At 51.1% G+C, this 19,571-nt stretch overlaps 5 protein-coding genes across 5 annotated transcripts; 3 read left to right on the forward strand and 2 right to left on the reverse strand.

The window, feature by feature from the left end:
- Window positions 1-838: 838 nt before the first annotated feature.
- On the forward strand, window positions 839-3,335 carry POX_e06797 (uncharacterized protein; the record flags this gene model as incomplete). Its single annotated transcript, XM_050115613.1, has 2 exons — window positions 839-2,388; window positions 2,507-3,335. 2 exons carry the CDS (start codon window positions 839-841, stop codon window positions 3,333-3,335), a joined length of 2,379 nt encoding a protein of 792 aa, XP_049968073.1.
- Window positions 3,336-4,418: 1,083 nt separating this feature from the next.
- Window positions 4,419-4,709, reverse strand: POX_e06798 (uncharacterized protein; the record flags this gene model as incomplete). Its single annotated transcript, XM_050115614.1, has 1 exon — window positions 4,419-4,709. The coding sequence occupies one exon, from the start codon at window positions 4,707-4,709 to the stop codon at window positions 4,419-4,421; it is 291 nt and encodes a 96-aa protein (XP_049968074.1).
- Window positions 4,710-5,772: 1,063 nt separating this feature from the next.
- On the reverse strand, window positions 5,773-6,345 carry POX_e06799 (uncharacterized protein; the record flags this gene model as incomplete). Its single annotated transcript, XM_050115615.1, has 1 exon — window positions 5,773-6,345. The coding sequence occupies one exon, from the start codon at window positions 6,343-6,345 to the stop codon at window positions 5,773-5,775; it is 573 nt and encodes a 190-aa protein (XP_049968075.1).
- A 4,412-nt stretch (window positions 6,346-10,757) lies between these two features.
- POX_e06800 (uncharacterized protein) lies at window positions 10,758-12,244 on the forward strand (the record flags this gene model as incomplete). Its single annotated transcript, XM_050115616.1, has 2 exons — window positions 10,758-11,020; window positions 11,131-12,244. 2 exons carry the CDS (start codon window positions 10,758-10,760, stop codon window positions 12,242-12,244), a joined length of 1,377 nt encoding a protein of 458 aa, XP_049968076.1.
- Window positions 12,245-14,520: 2,276 nt separating this feature from the next.
- On the forward strand, window positions 14,521-16,138 carry POX_e06801 (Ribosome-interacting GTPase 1; the record flags this gene model as incomplete). The annotated part of the gene is made up of 8 exons (XM_050115617.1): window positions 14,521-14,541; window positions 14,613-14,676; window positions 14,744-14,818; window positions 14,881-14,917; window positions 14,992-15,062; window positions 15,118-15,866; window positions 15,920-16,040; window positions 16,119-16,138. The coding sequence occupies 8 exons, from the start codon at window positions 14,521-14,523 to the stop codon at window positions 16,136-16,138; spliced, it is 1,158 nt and encodes a 385-aa protein (XP_049968077.1).
- Window positions 16,139-19,571: the final 3,433 nt, after the last annotated feature.

The raw sequence follows: 19,571 nt of genomic DNA on the forward strand, positions 1-19,571 counted from the left end.
TTGGACCTCCTGTCCACCTGCGCTCCGGTTATCTTCTGTCTTCTGCCTTCTGCCTTCTGCCTTCCAAGTCTCTCGCAGTCATTGCCCTGGCCCATCCGAGGACCTTTCTTTCCTTGTCCCCCTCTCAATTCTGCCCAGCAAATTGACGCTCTGTTCGAAACTCTCGGCCCTCACGAAACCGAGATGATCCACCGCTGGTAAAGTCCCCCTCATTCGCTCGAACCGTGTATGTTTGTGTCCGTGCCAGGTACCACAATCCGGTAGGGGCCGCTTGGGGACCCAGGCCTAGTCCCAACGGACCTGTCGCGCCAGTGAATTCGCGCGTCATCTCACAACCCCCTCCTCCTCTCACGCAGGGTTAAATATAGGCAGGCTTCGGCCCGCTCACCATCTTCCCTTTTGCTCGCTTTGGTTTTCGGGAACTTCGACCGTCCTTCTCGAAGATTGCCACCAGGCAACTGTCGCGTCCTGCTCGCCTTGGCTGCGCGGTAGATCTTCCACCACCGTGGGACAGGAGACGTGGTGGAGAGGACCCATTCCTCATCATGGCTTCCGAGATGAGTGCGGTCTACTGCACGGTGAGTCGTCTTGATCTCATGTGATTGTCCATCCGGGTACTGTTCACTGAGGTGCGGAGACCGCTCCGGAACGCTCAATGCAAACAATGCTGATTTGGCGTCTTCTTTTTTTCCCCCTTTGGTCGGATCAATAGCTTCTGTTGAGTGATTCCTACTTGCCGGGTAAGCAATGCACCTTCCTCTTCGCCCGCGCCGCAATGCGCAATGCGAGTCTCGGAGTCGGCGCATTCGTCTAATTCCCACGCGGCCTGCCAGGTGCCATGGTCTTGGCACATTCCTTGCGCGACAATGGGACCAAGGCCAGATTGGTTGCGCTGTATACCCCAGACCGATTACAAGCAGCCACGATCAATGAATTGAAGGTGCGTGTGACTCTCTTGCAGCGGCACAGAACCACTGCCGCCACCGTCGAGGCCAGAATCGCAAAATTGACTTTCTCATCCTCTCTTTCTCTCTTCGATCGGCAGACTGTCTACGATGAGTTGATCCCGGTCTCTCCGCTTGTCAATGGCACACCGGCGAATCTCTGGTTGATGGATCGGCCGGACTTGATCTCCACCTTCACCAAAATCGAGATGTGGCGCCTGACCCAGTTCGAGAGGATCGTCTACATCGATTGCGACGTGGTGGCCATTCGGGCTCCAGATGAGCTCCTCTCGCTGGACGTCAGCTTTGCCGCCGCCCCCGATGTCGGTTGGCCGGATTGCTTCAACAGCGGGATGATGGTGCTTCGTCCAAATTGGAAGGATTACTACGCGCTGAAGGCGCTCGCCGATCGTGGCATCAGCTTCGATGGCGCGGATCAGGGTCTCCTCAACATGCATTTCCGGGATTGGCATCGGTTAAGCTTCACGTATAATTGTACTCCCAGTGCAAACTATCAGTACATCCCCGCGTACAAGCATTTCCAGCGTGCGATCAGTCTGATCCATTTCATCGGCGCCCAGAAGCCATGGACTCTACCGCGCCAGATGGTACCCCTGGAGTCGCCGTATAATCAATTGCTGAGGCACTGGTGGTCGGTCTATGACAAGCACTACCGCCCCTCTTCGGTAGGCACCAGCGCAGGACAGGGCTCATCGGTGGGGAACGTGCATGCTGACTCTGTCCTCCAGGGGTTCCTTGACGGTTCTCGACCGCCCAGCGGCATCATCCTGCCCGCGCCAGGGAGCCATGTTCCATTGGGTCACCGCCGATCCCGATCAAGCCAGTCTCTGAAGAAGGTGCATTTCGAGGATACCCTGCGAGAGCCGGTGGGAGAATACGTGGCAGCCTCTCCCAACCTTTCGTCGTCTTCATCCCACGAAGCGAGTCCCCCAGGCCCCGTCCAATCTCCTCCCCGCCCTTGGCAAGAGACTCCGCCGGCGGCCCAGGCCTTCACAGACAGTCGGCCATCTGAGACTGCGAGTCAGCAGTCGGTCGACAACTTGCATGATGCGCAAGATGTGCAAGATGCGCAGGATGCCCCTTCTACCCGTCCAGAAAGTCCTGCCCCCGTGGCTCCAGTCCTCAGCGCCGTGCCTCAGTATGTACGCGGAGAGGAGCACGTCTCGACGTACATCTCGCCAACCCCCCACGCCCAAGCACCCGTCTTTCAATCCGAAAAGGTCCCCACATCCCAGCCTTCACATTTGGGGGAGCCTCTGCAGAATCAGAGGCACTCGCAGGCTCCCGCACCCCCACCGTCAATGCATCATCCGCAGCCGGTATCGCCAGTGCGACAAATTCAAGAGCCACGCCCATCTTCACCTCTTCGAGAGCCAGAAGTCCGATCATTCGAAGCGCCCAAGGCCGAGTGGGATGCCTCGAGGTGAGAGCTTTCACTTTTCTCAAGATCACACCCCCGGCCAAATCTACGTGTAAAACAGCAAAGGAACCCCAAGAAAACTTGAAAAAAAAAAACAACGAAGTTGCTGACACGTTTCCAGAGAGCCACCACCCCGGCACTCCAAGCCAGAAGCAGCCAACCTCCAGCATCAGACCTACAGCATGTCCGAAGATACCACGCTATTTCGACCGCCACCGTCGTACCCCGAGGCACCGAAAAACATGTACTATCAAGTTCCCCCTACCAGACCGGAGCCCCGGCAATTGAAGCAAATCTTCCCCTGGGAGAATCATGCCCCGACACCGACTCGTGTGTTTGCCCCCGAACCATCTTCCCCGTTGAGCTCCCCACCAAATGAGCCGCAGACGGCCCAGTCCCCATCACCGCCACCGGTGAGATTACCTCTGCGAGCTCCATACGAGCCATCGGCCGAGACTTGGGATGCGTACAGTCGCTCCAATGCGTGGGATGAAGACCCTGATATCCAACGGTACATAGCTTCGATTCAGCAGCCCCGACGTGTCCGCACACAGGTGATATCGGGCTCCAGCCACTCAAGCACGAGCGGGTGGACCAGCCACAGTCAGACGAGCTCTGCCGCCACGACCATGACAGGACCTTCTTATGATCAACGACCCAGCGTGATTCTGACCAACTTCCCGAGCGAAGTTGAACGGCCGGTGCTCCCCGTGACTCCTGCGCCGATCGAGCGTCGAGGGTATCTGCAGGATGACGACCAGGAGGCCTCCAGTTCGGCCGCCCTTCCGGCTGCCGAGGGAGTCCCCGACCAGCAGGACTGGGTGGGTTTCACGGTTGATGTGTTTTCCGATCTCCTCCGAACAACGTACTTATTATGGCGGTTTACAGAATCCTCTGACCAGTCTGGAAGAATTGCGCCGCCGACAGTCCGAGGTATTGGAGCATCCTGAGCGGCTGCAAGAGAGATTGGCATCGGCTCCTAGCGCGAGGCGGTCTGATCCTTCAGACGACTCATCAACATAGGCCCAGACCCTCTCCCCTGGCAGCTTAATCTGTCTGATGGTATGTCTCGCGCGAAGGATCAATAGGCCCGTGGCGCTCGACGTGTGGGTTGCAGATGGAAGAGGCGAGCGATGGGACTGCTCTGTTCTTAATAATATTCATTTTTTTCACTTGTCTTGTGTTTATTATTGTCTCCGATATCATTCTCTCATGTTACAGTCTGGGATGTGCAACGAACGGCGTCTCTGCATCTTTTCTTTTCTTCTCTTTTTTCTTTTCTCTCGCCCGTTCTTTTTTGGTGGAAAAACAAAAGACGCGCTTTCCTAGCCGCCGATGTTTGCACTGTTCTTCTTTCTTTGGATTCCATTTTTTTACTCTGCATTTCTCCCCATGTACACTGCGACACTGCATCCATGCATCAGCTCACTCACTATGACCATATTTTTTTTTGCGGGGCCCGCTCATTAAACCAGGCAGTCAGAGTGAGCCGATTATCGAGCTGACCCGGCTCAACGCGCCAGCTTTCCCCGGGCAGGTCTTTGACCTACAGGTAGACTCGCCACTAAGAGCTCTTCAATCTCGTGTCCGGTTTCTTATTAAGAACGGAGGAGATATCATTGTCTAGGTTCCCAATCCTCCGTTTGGAGTAAGGACTACTCGTCATCGTATGAGAGTCGTCTGTATCTTGTATGTCATCCGTTGGAGCAATGATCCACGATAGCAGTAATGCGAGTTGACCGTCTTCGCCACGTGCAGTATATTGAAATGGATCCATGGCGAGCACCTGCCCCGTGGGGTTAGCACTTGATGTTATTGGATTCAAAATCCAGACGTGTTCAATGTTAGGTTATGATGACACATGCAGTTGACTACTTCAGTCTTAACTATTATAATAAATTCCAACTTGGGCGTGACGGCCAAGTATGCGAACCCTTAGATTGGAAGTAGAGTGATGCACACATGTACATGTAGTTTAGGGTGATAAAATAACCTGACGCGTCCCGAACGCATTCTCAACATTCCTGAGAATCCTACGTGCGCGCCCCCGAGATCGGTTTACTCTCGCTCCCACTTCCCTTCTTCTCCTCATCGCGTTCCTTTTCCTTCTCCATGACCGAATTCCAGTTCAACCCCAATGCTGCAACAAACCCTACGCAGCAGGCCGCGACGGGTAGCCAAAAGCAGCTTGTCCCGGCGCGGTCATATATCTTCAACACTAATTCCTTCTCATTCACGAGGATATGCTGCAAGAAGCCCGTCGCGCCCTTTCTCAGCAATCGCGCGCGGTAACTGGAGCAAGGTGGATGTGAGAGGTCGGTCATGGCTACCCGTCCTGGTATTTAAGATAACTGAGACTATACGAAACCAATCCAAAAATATATAAATTCGAGCAATATCAAACTTGTATGACACCTAGTGTAACTACTAGAATCGCTAGCGTCCTTCGACCTGACTCGTGTTCTCGGATTTGACCCTCGATGAGGTTCTTATCAATTCTCTACTAATATATTAACGGAGATAACGACCTATAACGTATACAGGGTCTCCTTTGCATAGTCGCGTGGTCTAGATATACCTTGAGGGCATCGCCTTGGTTCCTGCCCAGAACCAGGATCAAACCGCGGGAAGATTCTACCATGTCAAAGGGGACCTCGGAATGGGTATGACCTATGAAAGACGACCTGGATACCGTTTTAGGGCAAGCGGGTCCTTCAAAAATTCAACTCTGCAATTTCAGATTCCGAAAGCAAAGCTAGAAGCCTGGGAATCACCACGAAGCACCTACCCCCACACGATCCCCGAGCGTTGATGGAGAGCAATCCGAGCCCGCCGCCAAGAAACTGCTCTAACTAGGTCAACGACGTCTTAGGGGAAGTAAGATCTACTTTGATCTGAATTTTCGGAACATACTTCCCATGTTGGTCTGTGGAGTTGTCAACAGTTGAAGGATGGATGGGTTGGATCAAGCTATCGATGGGAAGACTGAATCATATTTTCAGCGATAGCAAGACCTTTGTCACCATAAGGCTTCGGTCAGGAACGAATGGACAGCGTATTCATTATAATGCGGTTTCAAAGCTTTCGTCAAGTAATCGACCCAGTCGTTCTGCCACCTCCAGACGTAGAGTGCTTTTGCAAACTCCCAGTATTCTGGATACCAACCACTCAATTCCCAATCGATAATACCAGTGATACTCCCGCCTCGCACTATGATGTTTTGCGGACGCAAATCTGTGTGAGTAAAACAAACATTGTGCCTTTTTTCTGGGAGAGCATGCCCGCAAGGAAACTTCTGATATGTCGCCTTGGGAAGTTTGCCTGATATGCGTCGATGATTGTTTGGTTGAATGCCTGCTCTGATGCAAAGGGACCTTAGATAATAAATCAGAAATTGTTCCTTATAGCTTCAATGCAAGGGGGAGAACCTTTAATGTGGAAGTTGTCAAAAATCTGGTCCCTGACAGGTCCATTGTTGACAGATCCAATGTAGGGCGGCTCGCTTCTGATCTCACGGAGCTCTTCCATATATGTCTTTAGCTTATGCGCAATATGGTCCTTCGTCAGTTTACCGTATGAGTCCCAAGCTAGGTCGAGAGTTTGACCCTCAACAAGACTCATAAATATGTAGGTGTCAAAAAGGCTTCCATAGTCATCGATGTCTCTGTTGAGTGGACCATAAGTACAATAGGCGAAAACCTTCGGAATAGGGATCGCTTTCGTGTGCTCTGCCACAAAAATCATGCTCTGCGCTTCGGTGACGGTAACATGTGGTCCATATTTCACGACCATATCGGGAGATAGTCTCAGTACTGTGACACCACCCGAGTTCAGAATATTGCATTTTTCGCTAGCTCGATCGCTAATAGTCACTGGAACAGGTGGGGAAAAGCCTGTAGCGGAAAAAAGGACCTCCCATCGAGGATGGCAAGTACCGTCCTGAAATTCCGCGGAGTCCATAGTTCGCGAAAAAAAAACCTCACAAAAACAGGAAGTCCTGAAGGGAATTGGATAACCTGAAGAAGACCCAGGATCTAGTTACGACAGGATCCGAAACGCGAGACGGCTGTTGATGGAGGGTTCAACGCTCTGCGCACGTCTACCGAGTCAGTTATATGGTCTGAAGATAAGCGGGGAGTTTCTCTCAATGGTTAATCTTGAGTAGGGAGACTTCGGGTCTTCTGAATAAGGCAAGGAGAGTCTTTGCAAGAGCAATATATCTTGTAAGGACTTTAGAATGTTGTCGACAAGTTGAATGACGGGGACACGATGTCAGCAAGGCGGTAGACAGCTCCCGTACGTGATTCAGTCGAGATATCCGCTAACTAAACTACTAATACCGTTCGTAGAGCGAGGGCCACCTAGAGAAATACTTTCTCGCGGCACAATATTAATAAGTAGCGAGGGGTAGAAGCTGGCCTTCAAGTGACCTTTGCACACCGTCAGATAACAGAATTCGAGTTACGTGTAGCTAGCTGTTCAGAATCGCTAGGTACTTAGTCCCACAGAGAACTAGACGTTAATTAGAAGCGTATCGCGAATACCGAAGGATAGAGAATCCATCTGGAAGTACGCAAGCACAGACTGGCACATCCATATCTAAGAGGGCAATCAAATGTCCCCTATTTCAACCCAAAAGGCATCACCGGATAGTATAAGACTGCTGTAATATGCTATGTCTAGTGCGGATGTTCCAAATCGAGGCACTAGGAGCTCCGGGAGTAAATTATGTAGTTTCCAGGAGCGGAAACTACGCATATCGGGACCCTACCCAAGGGCGTGGCCTATCCAAGAAACTGCTTGGTCCGAGGCGTGGTGGTTTGAAACCGCAAGACTTCTACCGACCCATTTCCCACGTTGTGACCAAACTTGCCCAGGAAACCCGTGTAATCTCCCAGTACCCGACTTGGTGATCCTGGGCCACTACCCAGAGCTCCCAGGATTTGGTCTGTGAGAACTCCAAACGAGGTTGGGAATGCCCCAGCGAGAGCAAGAACAGTTTGGTAACGCTTCCCCTTTTTGATCAATCTTCTTTCCCCTCTCAGAGGTTGCACAGTTTCTAACCGTTTTATACTCATCACAGCAATGGGGAGACCATATACAGGAGAGTGAGCTTTAGGCTGTGACAGAGAAGTGTCAATAATTGACATATTTCGAAATAGTGAGCAGGAAACACTAGCACGTAACCAGTAGTGAAAAGCAACGCCTATTCTTCTGTCAATTTTCCGTTCGGTGTTTTGAGTGTGTTCTTCATCCGCTGAAGCGACGCGGAGGGAGCGGCGGTTCGGCAGATGCGCTCCTCGCACGGCTCGGGTGTTGACTTTTGAGCGATTAAATCAAGGGTACTGGGTACTCTGGTACCAAGAAAGGTACTGTAGATACGGTGCGCTTTCCGATCGGTGGTCGGTCCGCAACAGAGAGTCGGGTTGCTGCTGTATACTATTAAACTGCGCAATAGAGTTTGTTAGGTGATGGAGTCGGGGGTGAAAGACGGAGAAAGAGAAAAAAAAGAAGAAACCCCAATAAAGCTACTAGAGGACTATGTCTAGTTCTACACGAGCTTACTACTGTAGTTGTGGTACACTTGGATCAGATCAGATGCGACCGTCTGTCTGGACGCTAGATAGCAGTAAGGGTAGAAGGTCCGCAGCATAGGTGCATCTACTTACTACTAAGGGTACAGTATTCCGAACCCGATCAGAAAATCAGGCTCTACGATTCTGTCCCAGGTCTAGTCCAGTGCGTACTACGTACCATGTACGTAGTTGCCCGCCTCTTTACATATCGGAACTTGCCCGGTTCGGACGGGACTTGGCTGAGGGTTAGGAGTTCGAAGGGGACTAGCGGGTGTTGCGCCATGATTACTCATCGCAAGCGAATGGTAATGGATACTGACCAATGTCCTAGGGCACAAGAACTCGAGCCGCGCAGCCAATGGATAACCAGCACGATGCGGGACAATCATTATAGAGCGGTGCTTAAATGCGCCTTGGAGCAACCCTAAATTTGGGTGGCGACGACTGTCCCTCGGAGGGAGGAGGGAGTCTTGCCTGGAGATTTGGTTGAAAATGCGCGAGACCCCATCTAATGGGGTTGTTCTTGTTGCCCTAATAATAAAGTCTATTTTTTTGGGCAAGGGGGTGGAGGCGAAATCTCTAATTTGCTTTTTTTTTTACCAAAGTCAAAGAAATTTTCTGTGAGAGACGGGAGATGAACTAGTGGGATCTCGGAAGTGTACCAAACGTGAAGTGAGGTTCGAGAAGGAAAAAAAGTCAAAAAGTCAAAAGTAAAGTTTTCAATTTAGTTTTTTTGGGGGGAAAAAACTTTGATCTGGACGTTCGCAGTCTGGGTTCCCGCGCGCGCTGAGCGCGTGCCTGTGCCTGAGTCCTGCGATCCAGTCTCTGTCTTTGTATGACCGCGTCTAGACCATTGGTGGATAAGGGAACTGATGCATTGGATTTTTGGTTTGGAGTATGATTCGGGGTTAAAGAACCCTGGGTTTTTAGACCGTACATAGCTGCCTTGCGTACTCACAGGCTATGCAGACTTGTCTGAGACTCCCGATTATCGCAGCTTGGATTGAGGCTCAGCGGTGTGTGTAACATTGTACAAGACATCAAACGCACAACTTGCACAGCCCCATGGTTCCAGGTTTTGAGCCTTTGGTCAGTCGAGGCTCAGTGCTTGGGTTGAGCGATTCTCATAGGGTCGAGAGTCGAAAAAAAAAGTCTGGACTCGAGGGCACAAATCCCACAATTTGGGATGTGTCCAAGCCATCGTGCAAAGTAGTCCCCTTCTCCATCTTCGCCCGGGTCTACACTGTACAGGTGTACAGTGCAGACCGACTACCGAATGCGAGCGCCCGTTTTGGGGCCGCAAAGGAATGTTGGCTCAGCCCACTTTTGAAAGCGTTGCAATACTTGGAGGCTGTCGCCTACAGTGCCAGTCATTGACCGCCTGGGACACGTGAGCCGATCTGCTGCTTGTGGACGTGCAGGTCTCAATGCAGTCCTGTTTTTCGCCTGAATTTTTTGCAAAGCGCAGAGACTGACTGATCGTGACTGTCAAGAATGATGACGGTGCACAGGCTGTTTCGTAGATGAAGAACTTCCCCAGAAAGAAACAAGGAAAAGGGAAAGGTCAGCATGTGTATATGCAGCGTTCGCTCGACCGGGGAGCCCGTCAAGGTCTCCGGGAGTCCCCAGTGGCTCCCGCGAGGCATGGGGAACGATCCTCCACTTATGAATCATCGCGCGTGGGAATGGAGCATCGTGCGACCCATTTGAGTCACAGAGGACCCAGCATGGTAGTCGGATATTCTGCCAAGCTTCCTTTCCTCAGGAATGGAAGCCAGTACAGCAGTAGTATGACGGGCTTGTACAATGCTATCTCCTTTCCCCGTGAATTTCCCATGGTGGGCTCCTTTTTCCCCAGTCCGGGATGAAAACGGGCATGACCGACTGCTACATCTCCACGCGCTAAACCCCGATGAGGATGGAAAAGATGTGAGGTGAGAAAGGAGGGGGGCGCGGGAGAGGGCAATTGTCGAATCTCAGTCCGCATGCTCTTTGAGGAACCGGGCGCTGGAGGCAACGCCACCGTCTCGATTGTTTCGGAGTTTGAATCACACCTGCATACTGTCCCGCAGCTGTTCCTACCACGACCCCTACCACCGTGGGTCGTCCGCGTTGAGAATTAGTCATGAGGGTGACCTTTTTCATTACATATGGGATCTGCAAGGCTCCGTTATGGTCTCCATTCCGAGGCTCTGATTGGTGGTCAGTCCGAAGGTCGGCCCGGGATCGACCCTCCATACCAATCAGGTGATCTGGCCGCCTCGTGGGCGGGTCTTCCATGGAACGCACGCGGTGGACATCGGACGTTCCGGAGCCCTCCCATCCACTCGAGGGGACTCGAGTGGGAAATCCAGCGAAAGAGTGTTCCATCGAGGCCAGGTCCTGGAGGTTTCGCCTCCGTGTCTCCATCGACCTCCGGGGCAACATCGGCCTTGCCTCGTGCGGACTGCGGAGAATGGGACTCGGTGAATCGGTGAATCTCCTCGTAATGGGGTCTGCCTTATTAATTGTCATCGAGTTCCCCCTCCCCGGATTTGGTATATATCCTCTCCCCCTCTCACGACTCTGCCTCCGTCTTCCCTTTCTTTCCGACTGGATTCATCTCTGTACCCTTCCGGCTCTCCGACTCCTATACTTCCTCATCCGGACGACGGCTGCTCTCTCCCCCCGTCTCAGTCCTCAGCTGTCCTCACCTCTTCTCTATACCGCACCCAATTGCGTGAACCCTCCTACGTTTCACTCCTCCACCCTCAACGGTGCTTTCGTTACTTGGGGTTCCAAGTCCAAGCCAGCAATATGGACGCTGTGACGCCTCAGCCTCCCACATATCCTACCGACAAGATCGACGATAGGAAACACGCCTCTGTGCCGCCTAGTCTGGAAGAAGAGGGTGGCCTCAAGCATGGTGATGTGCAAGATGCGTTTGGTAACGAAGAGTTCGCCGAGATCAAGTACAAGACTCTGACATGGTGGCAATGCGGTCTGCTCATGATTTGCGAGTCTGTCTCGCTTGGTGTGCTGTCACTGCCTACGGCCGTGGCTACGCTGGGTCTCATCCCGTGAGTGACTTTCCCCGGAAACAAAAATTCTTGTGCAGCTTCTATTTTCCTCCCCGAAGTTTTTCTTTTTTCAAGGGACATTCGTGAATCTAATTGTCCCTGATCTATAGTGGTGTCATTCTGATCGTTGGGCTGGGTCTCCTGGCTACCTACACTGGATACAACATTGGTCTGATGCGTGAACGCTATCCGCACATCCAAAATTTGGCCGATGCGGGTGAGATCTTGCTGGGTCCCTTTGGCCGTGAGCTCTTCGGCACCGGTCAATTCCTCTTCTGCATCTTCGTCATGGGAAGTCACATCCTCACTTTCCGCGTCATGATGAACACCATCACCGACCATGGTACCTGCTCCATCGTCTTCAGTCTGGTGGGCATGCTGCTCTCCCTCGCCCTGTCGGTTCCCCGGACCATGCGCGGCATGACTTGGATCTCCTTCTTCTCTTTCCTGTCCATCTTCTGTGCCGTCTTGATCACGATGATCTCCGTGGGTGTACAGGAACACCCTGGCCGCATCATCGAGGCCACCGTCGAGAGCAACCTGTACACGGGTTTCCAGGCCGTGTCAAACATTGTCTTCGCCTACTGCGCCCACGTCGCCTTCTTCGGTCTGATCGCGGAGATGGAGAAGCCCCAGGATTTCAAGAAGTCTCTGTACATGCTCCAGGGCTTTGAGATCTGCCTGTATCTCACCGCCGCCGTCGTGATCTACTTCTTTGTCGGCAAGAATGTCGAGTCTCCCGCCTTGATCTCAGCCGGTCCGATCATGAAGAAGGTTGCCTTTGGCATTGCGATCCCCACCATCGTCGGCGCTGGCGTCGTCAATGGCCACATTGGCCTCAAGTACATTTACTTCCGCCTGACTGCCAAGTCGGATCTGATGCACCAGCGCAACTGGAAGTCCGTGGGTCTCTGGCTCGGTCTCGGTGTGTCCTGCTGGGTTGTTGCCTGGATCATCGCCGAGGCGATTCCCGTGTTCCAAGACCTGAACGGTCTGATCAGCGCTCTGTTCGCATCCTGGTTCAGCTACGGTTTGTCTGGTGTGTACTGGCTGCACCTGAACGCGGGCCAGTGGTTTGCGTCACCGCGCAAGATTGCTCTGACTGTGCTCAACATGAGCATTGTCCTCTTTGGCGCGGCACTTTGTGGACTGGGACTGTATGCCTCTGGTACAGCCATCCACAACGACACAGGCAGCGCCAGTTTCAGTTGTTCTTCTACCTAAGCGTGGCCGGGCTGCCAGGTTTCATGTTTTACGTCTATGGGGGGTGTGATTCCATGTGTGATTATTTGTTTCCACCAAGTTTGGCGTTCCATTGGGTCTCTGCATCACTGCATATAGCATAGCATTTTTCTCTCACATATACCAAGGCTCTCGTCCTATTCTTCTCACACCATTATTTTCTTCTTCCTCTGTAGAAAAGACACAGAGAAAACTTGAATCATTTCCAAGTTTCCCCAAACACGGACCAAAAACCCTCAGCCCCGGAATCAGGCCATCGGCTCCCCCCGGATCTCCCCGGGTTATTTCTCCCTGGAGCAACCCCAAGTAGACCGTACCTCGCAGGGAATACTACCTCACAGACCATCGACCCCGGACGATATTACCTAAAGTCACCACCACAGTACCACCCTACACCAAAACCGGAGTCGAGAACAGTACGAATCAAGCAAGAATCCCCGAGCTGACGCGTTTCTCCACATTCCAATCAAGAAGTAGAAACCAGACAAGCAGCGGGGCTGAAACCCGGGGAAGAGAATACAATCTTGGGGGAGAAAGTCTCGGCTTAAAGGGTGGGATATTGTAGGGCGTGCGTTTTTTTTTTTTTTTTTTGAAATTTTCTTACGCGATAGAAATGACTCTCACGCCCCTCGGGCACTACCTAGGTATTAGCCAGCCCGAGACACTGGATTGATAGGGTCCTCCTGCCTATTAAATCAAGAAGGTCCAGCCTACGGGTTGGACTATCTGTGTTTTTGTAGTTGCGTAATGAGACTAGTGGTTGAAATTTTCTTGACTTTTTTATTTCTTTGATGGCAGGGTTCTTGTTTCATGCTCGTCGGGAGTGCTGTTGGTTCGGAGATGGTCAAGGGTGGTCTCTGCCGATATTGATTTGCGCTTTGATTGCGATCGATTATGTTTCAATAAAAGTCTCATACCTAGGTTTGCAGATAATACACCACCTACCTAGGTAGGTAGTAGGAATAGATAGTTGTCGCGTAGACACGGCTAAAAGATAAAGTCTGAACTTTCCCATTAAATATGCCCAATGTCGGCGCAGTGCCAACACCGAGACAAAGTGATGTCACCAGCAGCACCCAGCTACCCATGAGTATACATATGTATGATTTCAAAAGAAAGGTTTATATTGGATTGGTACACCGACTATCACGGTTTACAGGCTGTTTGCGCCCACCTGATGGACCGAAAAGATACGATAGAACGGGGTCACGACGATTCAGCAACGAGTGAATCGTTCCTGGCATCGACACACTGTGCGTGTCCCATTGATCATGCTCTTGGGGGGAGTTTCGTCTGTTTTATGACTCTACGAAACTCGAGAGTTGATAGATTATCGGGTCCGATATGCAGATGGTTTGTTGTCTGGCGCAGACAGTTTCCATGATTGCCAGGGGCATGGAAGTGGTAGATTGGATTCTCTGTGGCTGATAAACTTTCTGGAGGTTGAGGTGTCTTGTAGGAGTCTATTTTTCTCCCGCTTGTGAGGTTCCAGGAACTACCTCGACGGATATTTTCGTGGCGATGTTACACTATTGGTTTTGCAAGCTCGGGTAGTAAAGTATTTCATCATTTGGAACAGATGCTCTGGCTGAACCTCGAGATTACGAGAAGCTAGCTGTTCATATGATATCAGTAGACCAACCACTAGGGGGAGAAATCGGATCTCACCAGAATGATCAGAATAAGTCTTGATACTCAGCCATGATTCATTGTGCCAAGTGGTTCACTCGTTGGAGAGACTGATTATCTGGACCTGTGACTTGGGATGGAAATTGTTGCGATTTCGTGCAATCATCCCAGCAATAGGTGGTGTCTTCACGGTCTGTCAAGAAGGGCAGTTCGTTCCAGATATGAAATCATGAATATGACCAATTACTCTCGTGAATCAACAGCCTATCAGACAAAAAAGACTGCCATAGGTCCTTTTCGACAAATTCGCTGCCGTCTTCCTCCATACTTTTATGACCGTTCGTCGATCATGACGGTTGTATGGCCTGAGGCCTTCATTGTCAAGCTCAGAAGTTCAGGCATCCTATGACATAGCGCTCTTATGCCTGAGGCAAAGACCCCCACCTGACTAAGAATGAGTGCCACAATTCAAAGATTGATTCTCCGACAAATTATCACGTCGGCGTGAATGAAGTTGGCTTCACCCTGAGGATAAACGGGCATTCTCGACTCCATCGCAATACTAGGCATCGGCCACAACTAGCACCAAAATACGTGTACCTGTTTTTTTTTCCTGCTGAACCGCCAAGATGTCTACAACCATTGAAAAGGTCAGTTATCGACTGGGGAAGACGGGGAACGCGTTCAGAGCAGGCGCTGATTGGGAGTTTGCTGCGAACAGATCAAGGAGATCGAGTCCGAGATGGCTCGGACTCAGAAGAACAAGAATACATCGTTCCATTTGGGTATGACCGAGTCTTCTAGGTCCGACAGCGGAGGCAATAAAAGGTGGGGGATTAACGTTCGGAACAGGTCAATTGAAGGCAAAGCTTGCGAAGCTCAAGCGAGAGCTCTTGACTCCATCTGGAGGAGGTGGTGGCGGCGGTGGTGAGTATTCCAAAGTACCTGAATCCAGGAGACCTCGATTCACTCACACGTTCATCTTGCAGTTGGTTTCGATGTTGCGCGTACTGGTGTTGCTAGTGTGTAAGTTCAGCTATCATTGAGACCTTAGGACCTTCGATAGTCCAGAAAGACGCGGACACTGACCAGTCGCGCAGTGGCTTCATTGGCTTTCCCTCCGTCGGTAAAAGTACTTTGATGAGCAAGTTGACCGGCCAGCACTCTGAAGGTACGATCAAGCCGAGACCGTGTCACCAGAGATCTTTACTGACGTTGGATGCTAGCCGCCGCGTACGAATTCACGACCCTTACAACTGTTCCCGGACAAGTGATGTACAATGGAGCAAAGATTCAGATTCTTGATCTTCCTGGTATTATTCAGGGTGCAAAGGATGGCAAGGGTCGTGGTCGTCAGGTCATTGCTGTTGCGAAGACTTGCCATTTGATTTTCATCGTTCTCGACGTGAACAAGCCCCTAGTCGATAAGAGAGTCATCGAGAATGAGTTGGAGGGCTTCGGTATCCGTATCAACAAATCGCCTCCCAACATTGTTTTCAGGAAGAAGGACAAGGGTGGTATCGCCATTACGAGCACAGTCCCATTGACCAACATCTCTCACGAGGTAATTCCACTGCGATCCACGTTGTCAGAAAGCTCGACTGACGCCCGAGACCAGGAAATTAAAGCTGTCATGAACGAGTACAAGATCTCTTCGGCCGACATTTCTATTCGCTGCGACGCTACCATTGACGACTTGATTGATGTTCTGGAAGCCAAGAGCCGAGCTTACATTCCAGTGGTCTATGCCCTTAACAAGATTGACGCCATTTCTATTGAGGAACTCGACCTTCTTTACCGTATCCCCAACGCTGTTCCTATCAGTTCGGAGCACGGCTGGAATATTGACGAGCTCTTGGAGATGATGTGGGAGAAGCTCAACCTGCGGAGAATTTACACCAAGCCGAAGGGCCGTGCTCCTGACTATACAGCTCCTGTCGTGCTTCGCGCTTCAGGATGTACGGTTGAAGACTTCGTACGTTCTCCTCGATATCTCATAACCTCAGGGTATCTGCTAATGATCCAAAGTGTAATGCTATTCACCGAACCATCAAGGACCAGTTCAAGCACGCCATTGTGTACGGCCGCTCCGTCAAGCACCAGCCCCAACGAGTTGGTCTTGCGCACGAACTTGCTGACGAAGATATCGGTACGGCCTTTATTTTTTTATTCCCTTTGGTCCGGGCCTCTTCCTCCTTGATGCAAAAGCTGACCATGTATCCTGTAGTCTCCATTGTCAAGCGCTAAAAATGAGATGTGACAACACGGGTACGCATTGACTCCCATCCATGCGAGTTGGTGCGTCAAATCCTATCACATTGGACTATGGCCTGTGGTGGGGTTTATCACGCTCATCTTCCCGACACCTCTGCGCCGACAAGCATATACTGTTACTGCCACGGGTTCTTGGGAACTCGTCATCCTCCCAGCGACGGCCAGGGCTCGAAATACCTGGATATCTCGAGGGGCATGAAAACCAGGGGTTTCCACTTTTTCGGGGATCTCTCAGGAGGATTCAAAATTTGATTATGCTGCTTGAAACGGAATCAGCCGCCGGACACCGTGCACGCAACTTGCTCCATCTGATTTTCTTCCGCTTTTGTTTTCTGTTTCTCGTTCTGAGATATGATGTTATGAGTCCACGAAAAGGCTTGCCCAATTCCACAATGGGCCGATGGATTCACAACACGACTGCCAATGAGCATTCGATGAACACTCATGAATAGACCATTGACGTATCCTTGAAGGACATTTGCAAGCACATGGCGGTCTTATTTCTGTATTATTCCTTCTTCTATCATTTTATACCGGATGCCCAATCTGCAACCAATTACGACTATATCATGATGTGTGCCATGTTTTTCCCCTGTCCCCAGACAACAGATCTTCGCTCTCGTTTTTTCTTGCGCCTTGAAGTGACTTTTACTGGTATTTCAGAGAGCTCGACTGGGAGTCTGTTCTCTACCAGGGCGAATTGTGTAGAAGCAGGTAGACATGAGCTGTATCCCACGCGGAGCGGAGAGCAGCACGTGCTCGAAACTGTCATGGTGATTTTCAATCGGCCGGTCGTGATCTTTGGGAAACGATTTCCTTCCAACTTGCCCTTCCCTCTTTTGCCTTTCTGAAAATCGAAAGCATCTACGAGCTATACCCTGCGATACGCGGCAGAAAGCAGAACCTGATTTTTTTACTCAAATGGGCGAAAAAGAAGATGGAGCATGGATGAAGTGGCAAGTTGTTTTTCGGAGGTGCCGAATACAGACTCATGACCCAATGCTGCCCGGGACAATCCTCATAATTGTACTCTTAACTCCTCGAGCACCATGGCAGATGAACGTGATTGCCATCAAAGATTTGGTCGACATTTCCCGGACAAGCAGGAATCAATATTCGAGGGGGCTGAGCTCAATCAATGTTGGTCTTCCAGCCCTTCATTGGACTGCACAGAACGATCATTCTATCCTTCCACAGCCTCGGCTTCCAGCATTTGTCCTGCATCGGATACGCAATCAAACCGAGAGTCATGATATCGAAAATTAGCGACAGCCCCGCTTCATTACCTCCAGCTCATGGGCGACATGCATGAATTTCTCGACGGCCGGCCAATGACATACCCAGTCCATTTAAAAAAAAAGCCCCATTCCCACCTTTGGAGCACGTCTTGTGAGCTTCAAATTTTTTGAGATGCATGATCTTGTTCCGAATGGTCCTAGGTGGGTTCTCTATTCATCCCGTATGCGACTGTGCGTCGATGCTAGTTCCTAAACCGGTGTCTTCCTTCCACGTTTGTGTTTCGTGGCGTCAGCTATGCCAAGTCCATGCGGACTCCCAAAAAAAGATGGCACAATGATGGCTATAGAGCTATCCTGCCTTGGGGCAAGGATCTCCCCTTCCCTTCCTACTGGTGGCCTGTCACCGCAATTTTGCCATTGGCGGCATTGTGGCCTTACTGTCTCGATATCTTGGGGGTATTCTTTAGTAGGCACGCTAGGCCAGGAAACGGCTGATTGCGAAGTTCCCCAAATCATCCAGTCTCGAGCATGATCAAGTCAATTTGTTTTTTTATTTTCTTTTCTGAATCAAGGTATTCGTTCGAGTTTAGAACCGCACCAGTTTCCCCTTTTGCCGATCTGCCGTCGGGCCACACGGTCTAGGGCTTGCTAACGCCTTTTCCACAGTGGCAGTCAGCTAGGGTCAAAGCTCCTCGGATTTCTGACAGTTGATAGCTTCGAATGGGAGAATGATCTTCACTTCGTCGAGGTCTTTGACTTTCCGGATGGGGGAAGTATGGTGTGCATATCCTCTCCCTTAAAGTCATGATGTGAGCATAGCGGGCCGTCGTTCCTCTTGAGCCGTCGCACTGACACCCCAGGACTAGATCCTATCATGCTTCAGTCATTGATTCTGACCGGCGTCTGGATCTCAAGCCTCTTATGACTTGATTCCAGTCTTGATCTGGCAACGATGCATACGACGATGGTCTGTAATTTTGAAAAGGATTTCGCGTCCATCAGCCATTTCCACGAGTCCTATGATTCCAGGTTAAAGTCTCCGCGAAGAAATACGGGGGTCCGATACACAACCGAACCAAGTTTAGTTGTTTGCCATGGGCGACCCAGGACAAACTCAAGATTGAGGTGGTCACAGCAGAGCTGCCGTGTCCACTGTGCACGTCCTCCTGGCTCCTGCAGTCCGTGTGCCCACAACGTTCTATGTTCGGTACCGACAATCGGATCAACCCTGTCAAAAGTACGACTGGGGTAACAGCTCGGGAAAAGGGAAGTAAAAAAAAAGAACCAAATGCAGGCCCACATGAGATTTTAATGGGGGAGAGAGAGAGTCCCCATGCGACTGAACAGCTTCCCAAAAAAATCAAACATTTCCCGCTTGCGATCCTTTTTGCCAAGATTGACTGATCCGCGCTCGTTTGTGATTCAGCAACCGTCGATTTCGCCGTTCCTGTAAGATTCTGGCGAGACCCGGCGGTGGTGTCGATCTTCTCTTTGCTCCCGACAGATCCCAGTTCGAAAAAAGTGGCGGGATGGACAGGCTGCGCCTTTTATGGAATTGCTCGGGGGCGGGGCCAGGTCACCACTCCGCGTCGAGAATGGACTCAGCGATACCACTGCCCAGTTGTCGATACCCAGCAGGCCAGATATAGGGCTACAGGAAGGGCTGGATGCAACAGGCACATTCCGACACATGGTCAACAAGCGGTGAAAAAAAAGACGTCGAGGTGCCCAGCTCCATTCGCAACGTTTATCTGATCATCTCCACCATTTTCCAGGGCCCGGTGATGTTCGGGGGCTCAGCACTGAGGTGCCACAGCATGACGATAGACGAGGTCACCAGCAGATCAACCTGTCGAATCAGAATGTGAACGGTCCAATTATGCATGAATCTGGAGCAACCGCATCGGTCAGCTCAACTCCTAATGCCTACGGAACACATTGCGGGTACTCATTAGGTGGGTGGTCTCTGGATCTTTGTAATTACTCAATTTAGCACTGCGGACGCCGTATGTTTGACTCGCTCATCATTGCTTAATGCTGACTGCTGGGGATATTTCAAACTATCGAGGTCCTTCTTCGGGCCACGGCAGCGGCAGAGGGTCTCGTCCGAACGCCATTTTTAAAAGCCCAAGCGTCTCGGCCGCCATGCACAACACTCATGTCCTTCG

This window comes from Penicillium oxalicum, chromosome V, assembly GCF_001723175.1.
Source record: "Penicillium oxalicum strain HP7-1 chromosome V, whole genome shotgun sequence".
NCBI classification, from domain to species: domain Eukaryota; kingdom Fungi; phylum Ascomycota; class Eurotiomycetes; order Eurotiales; family Aspergillaceae; genus Penicillium; species Penicillium oxalicum.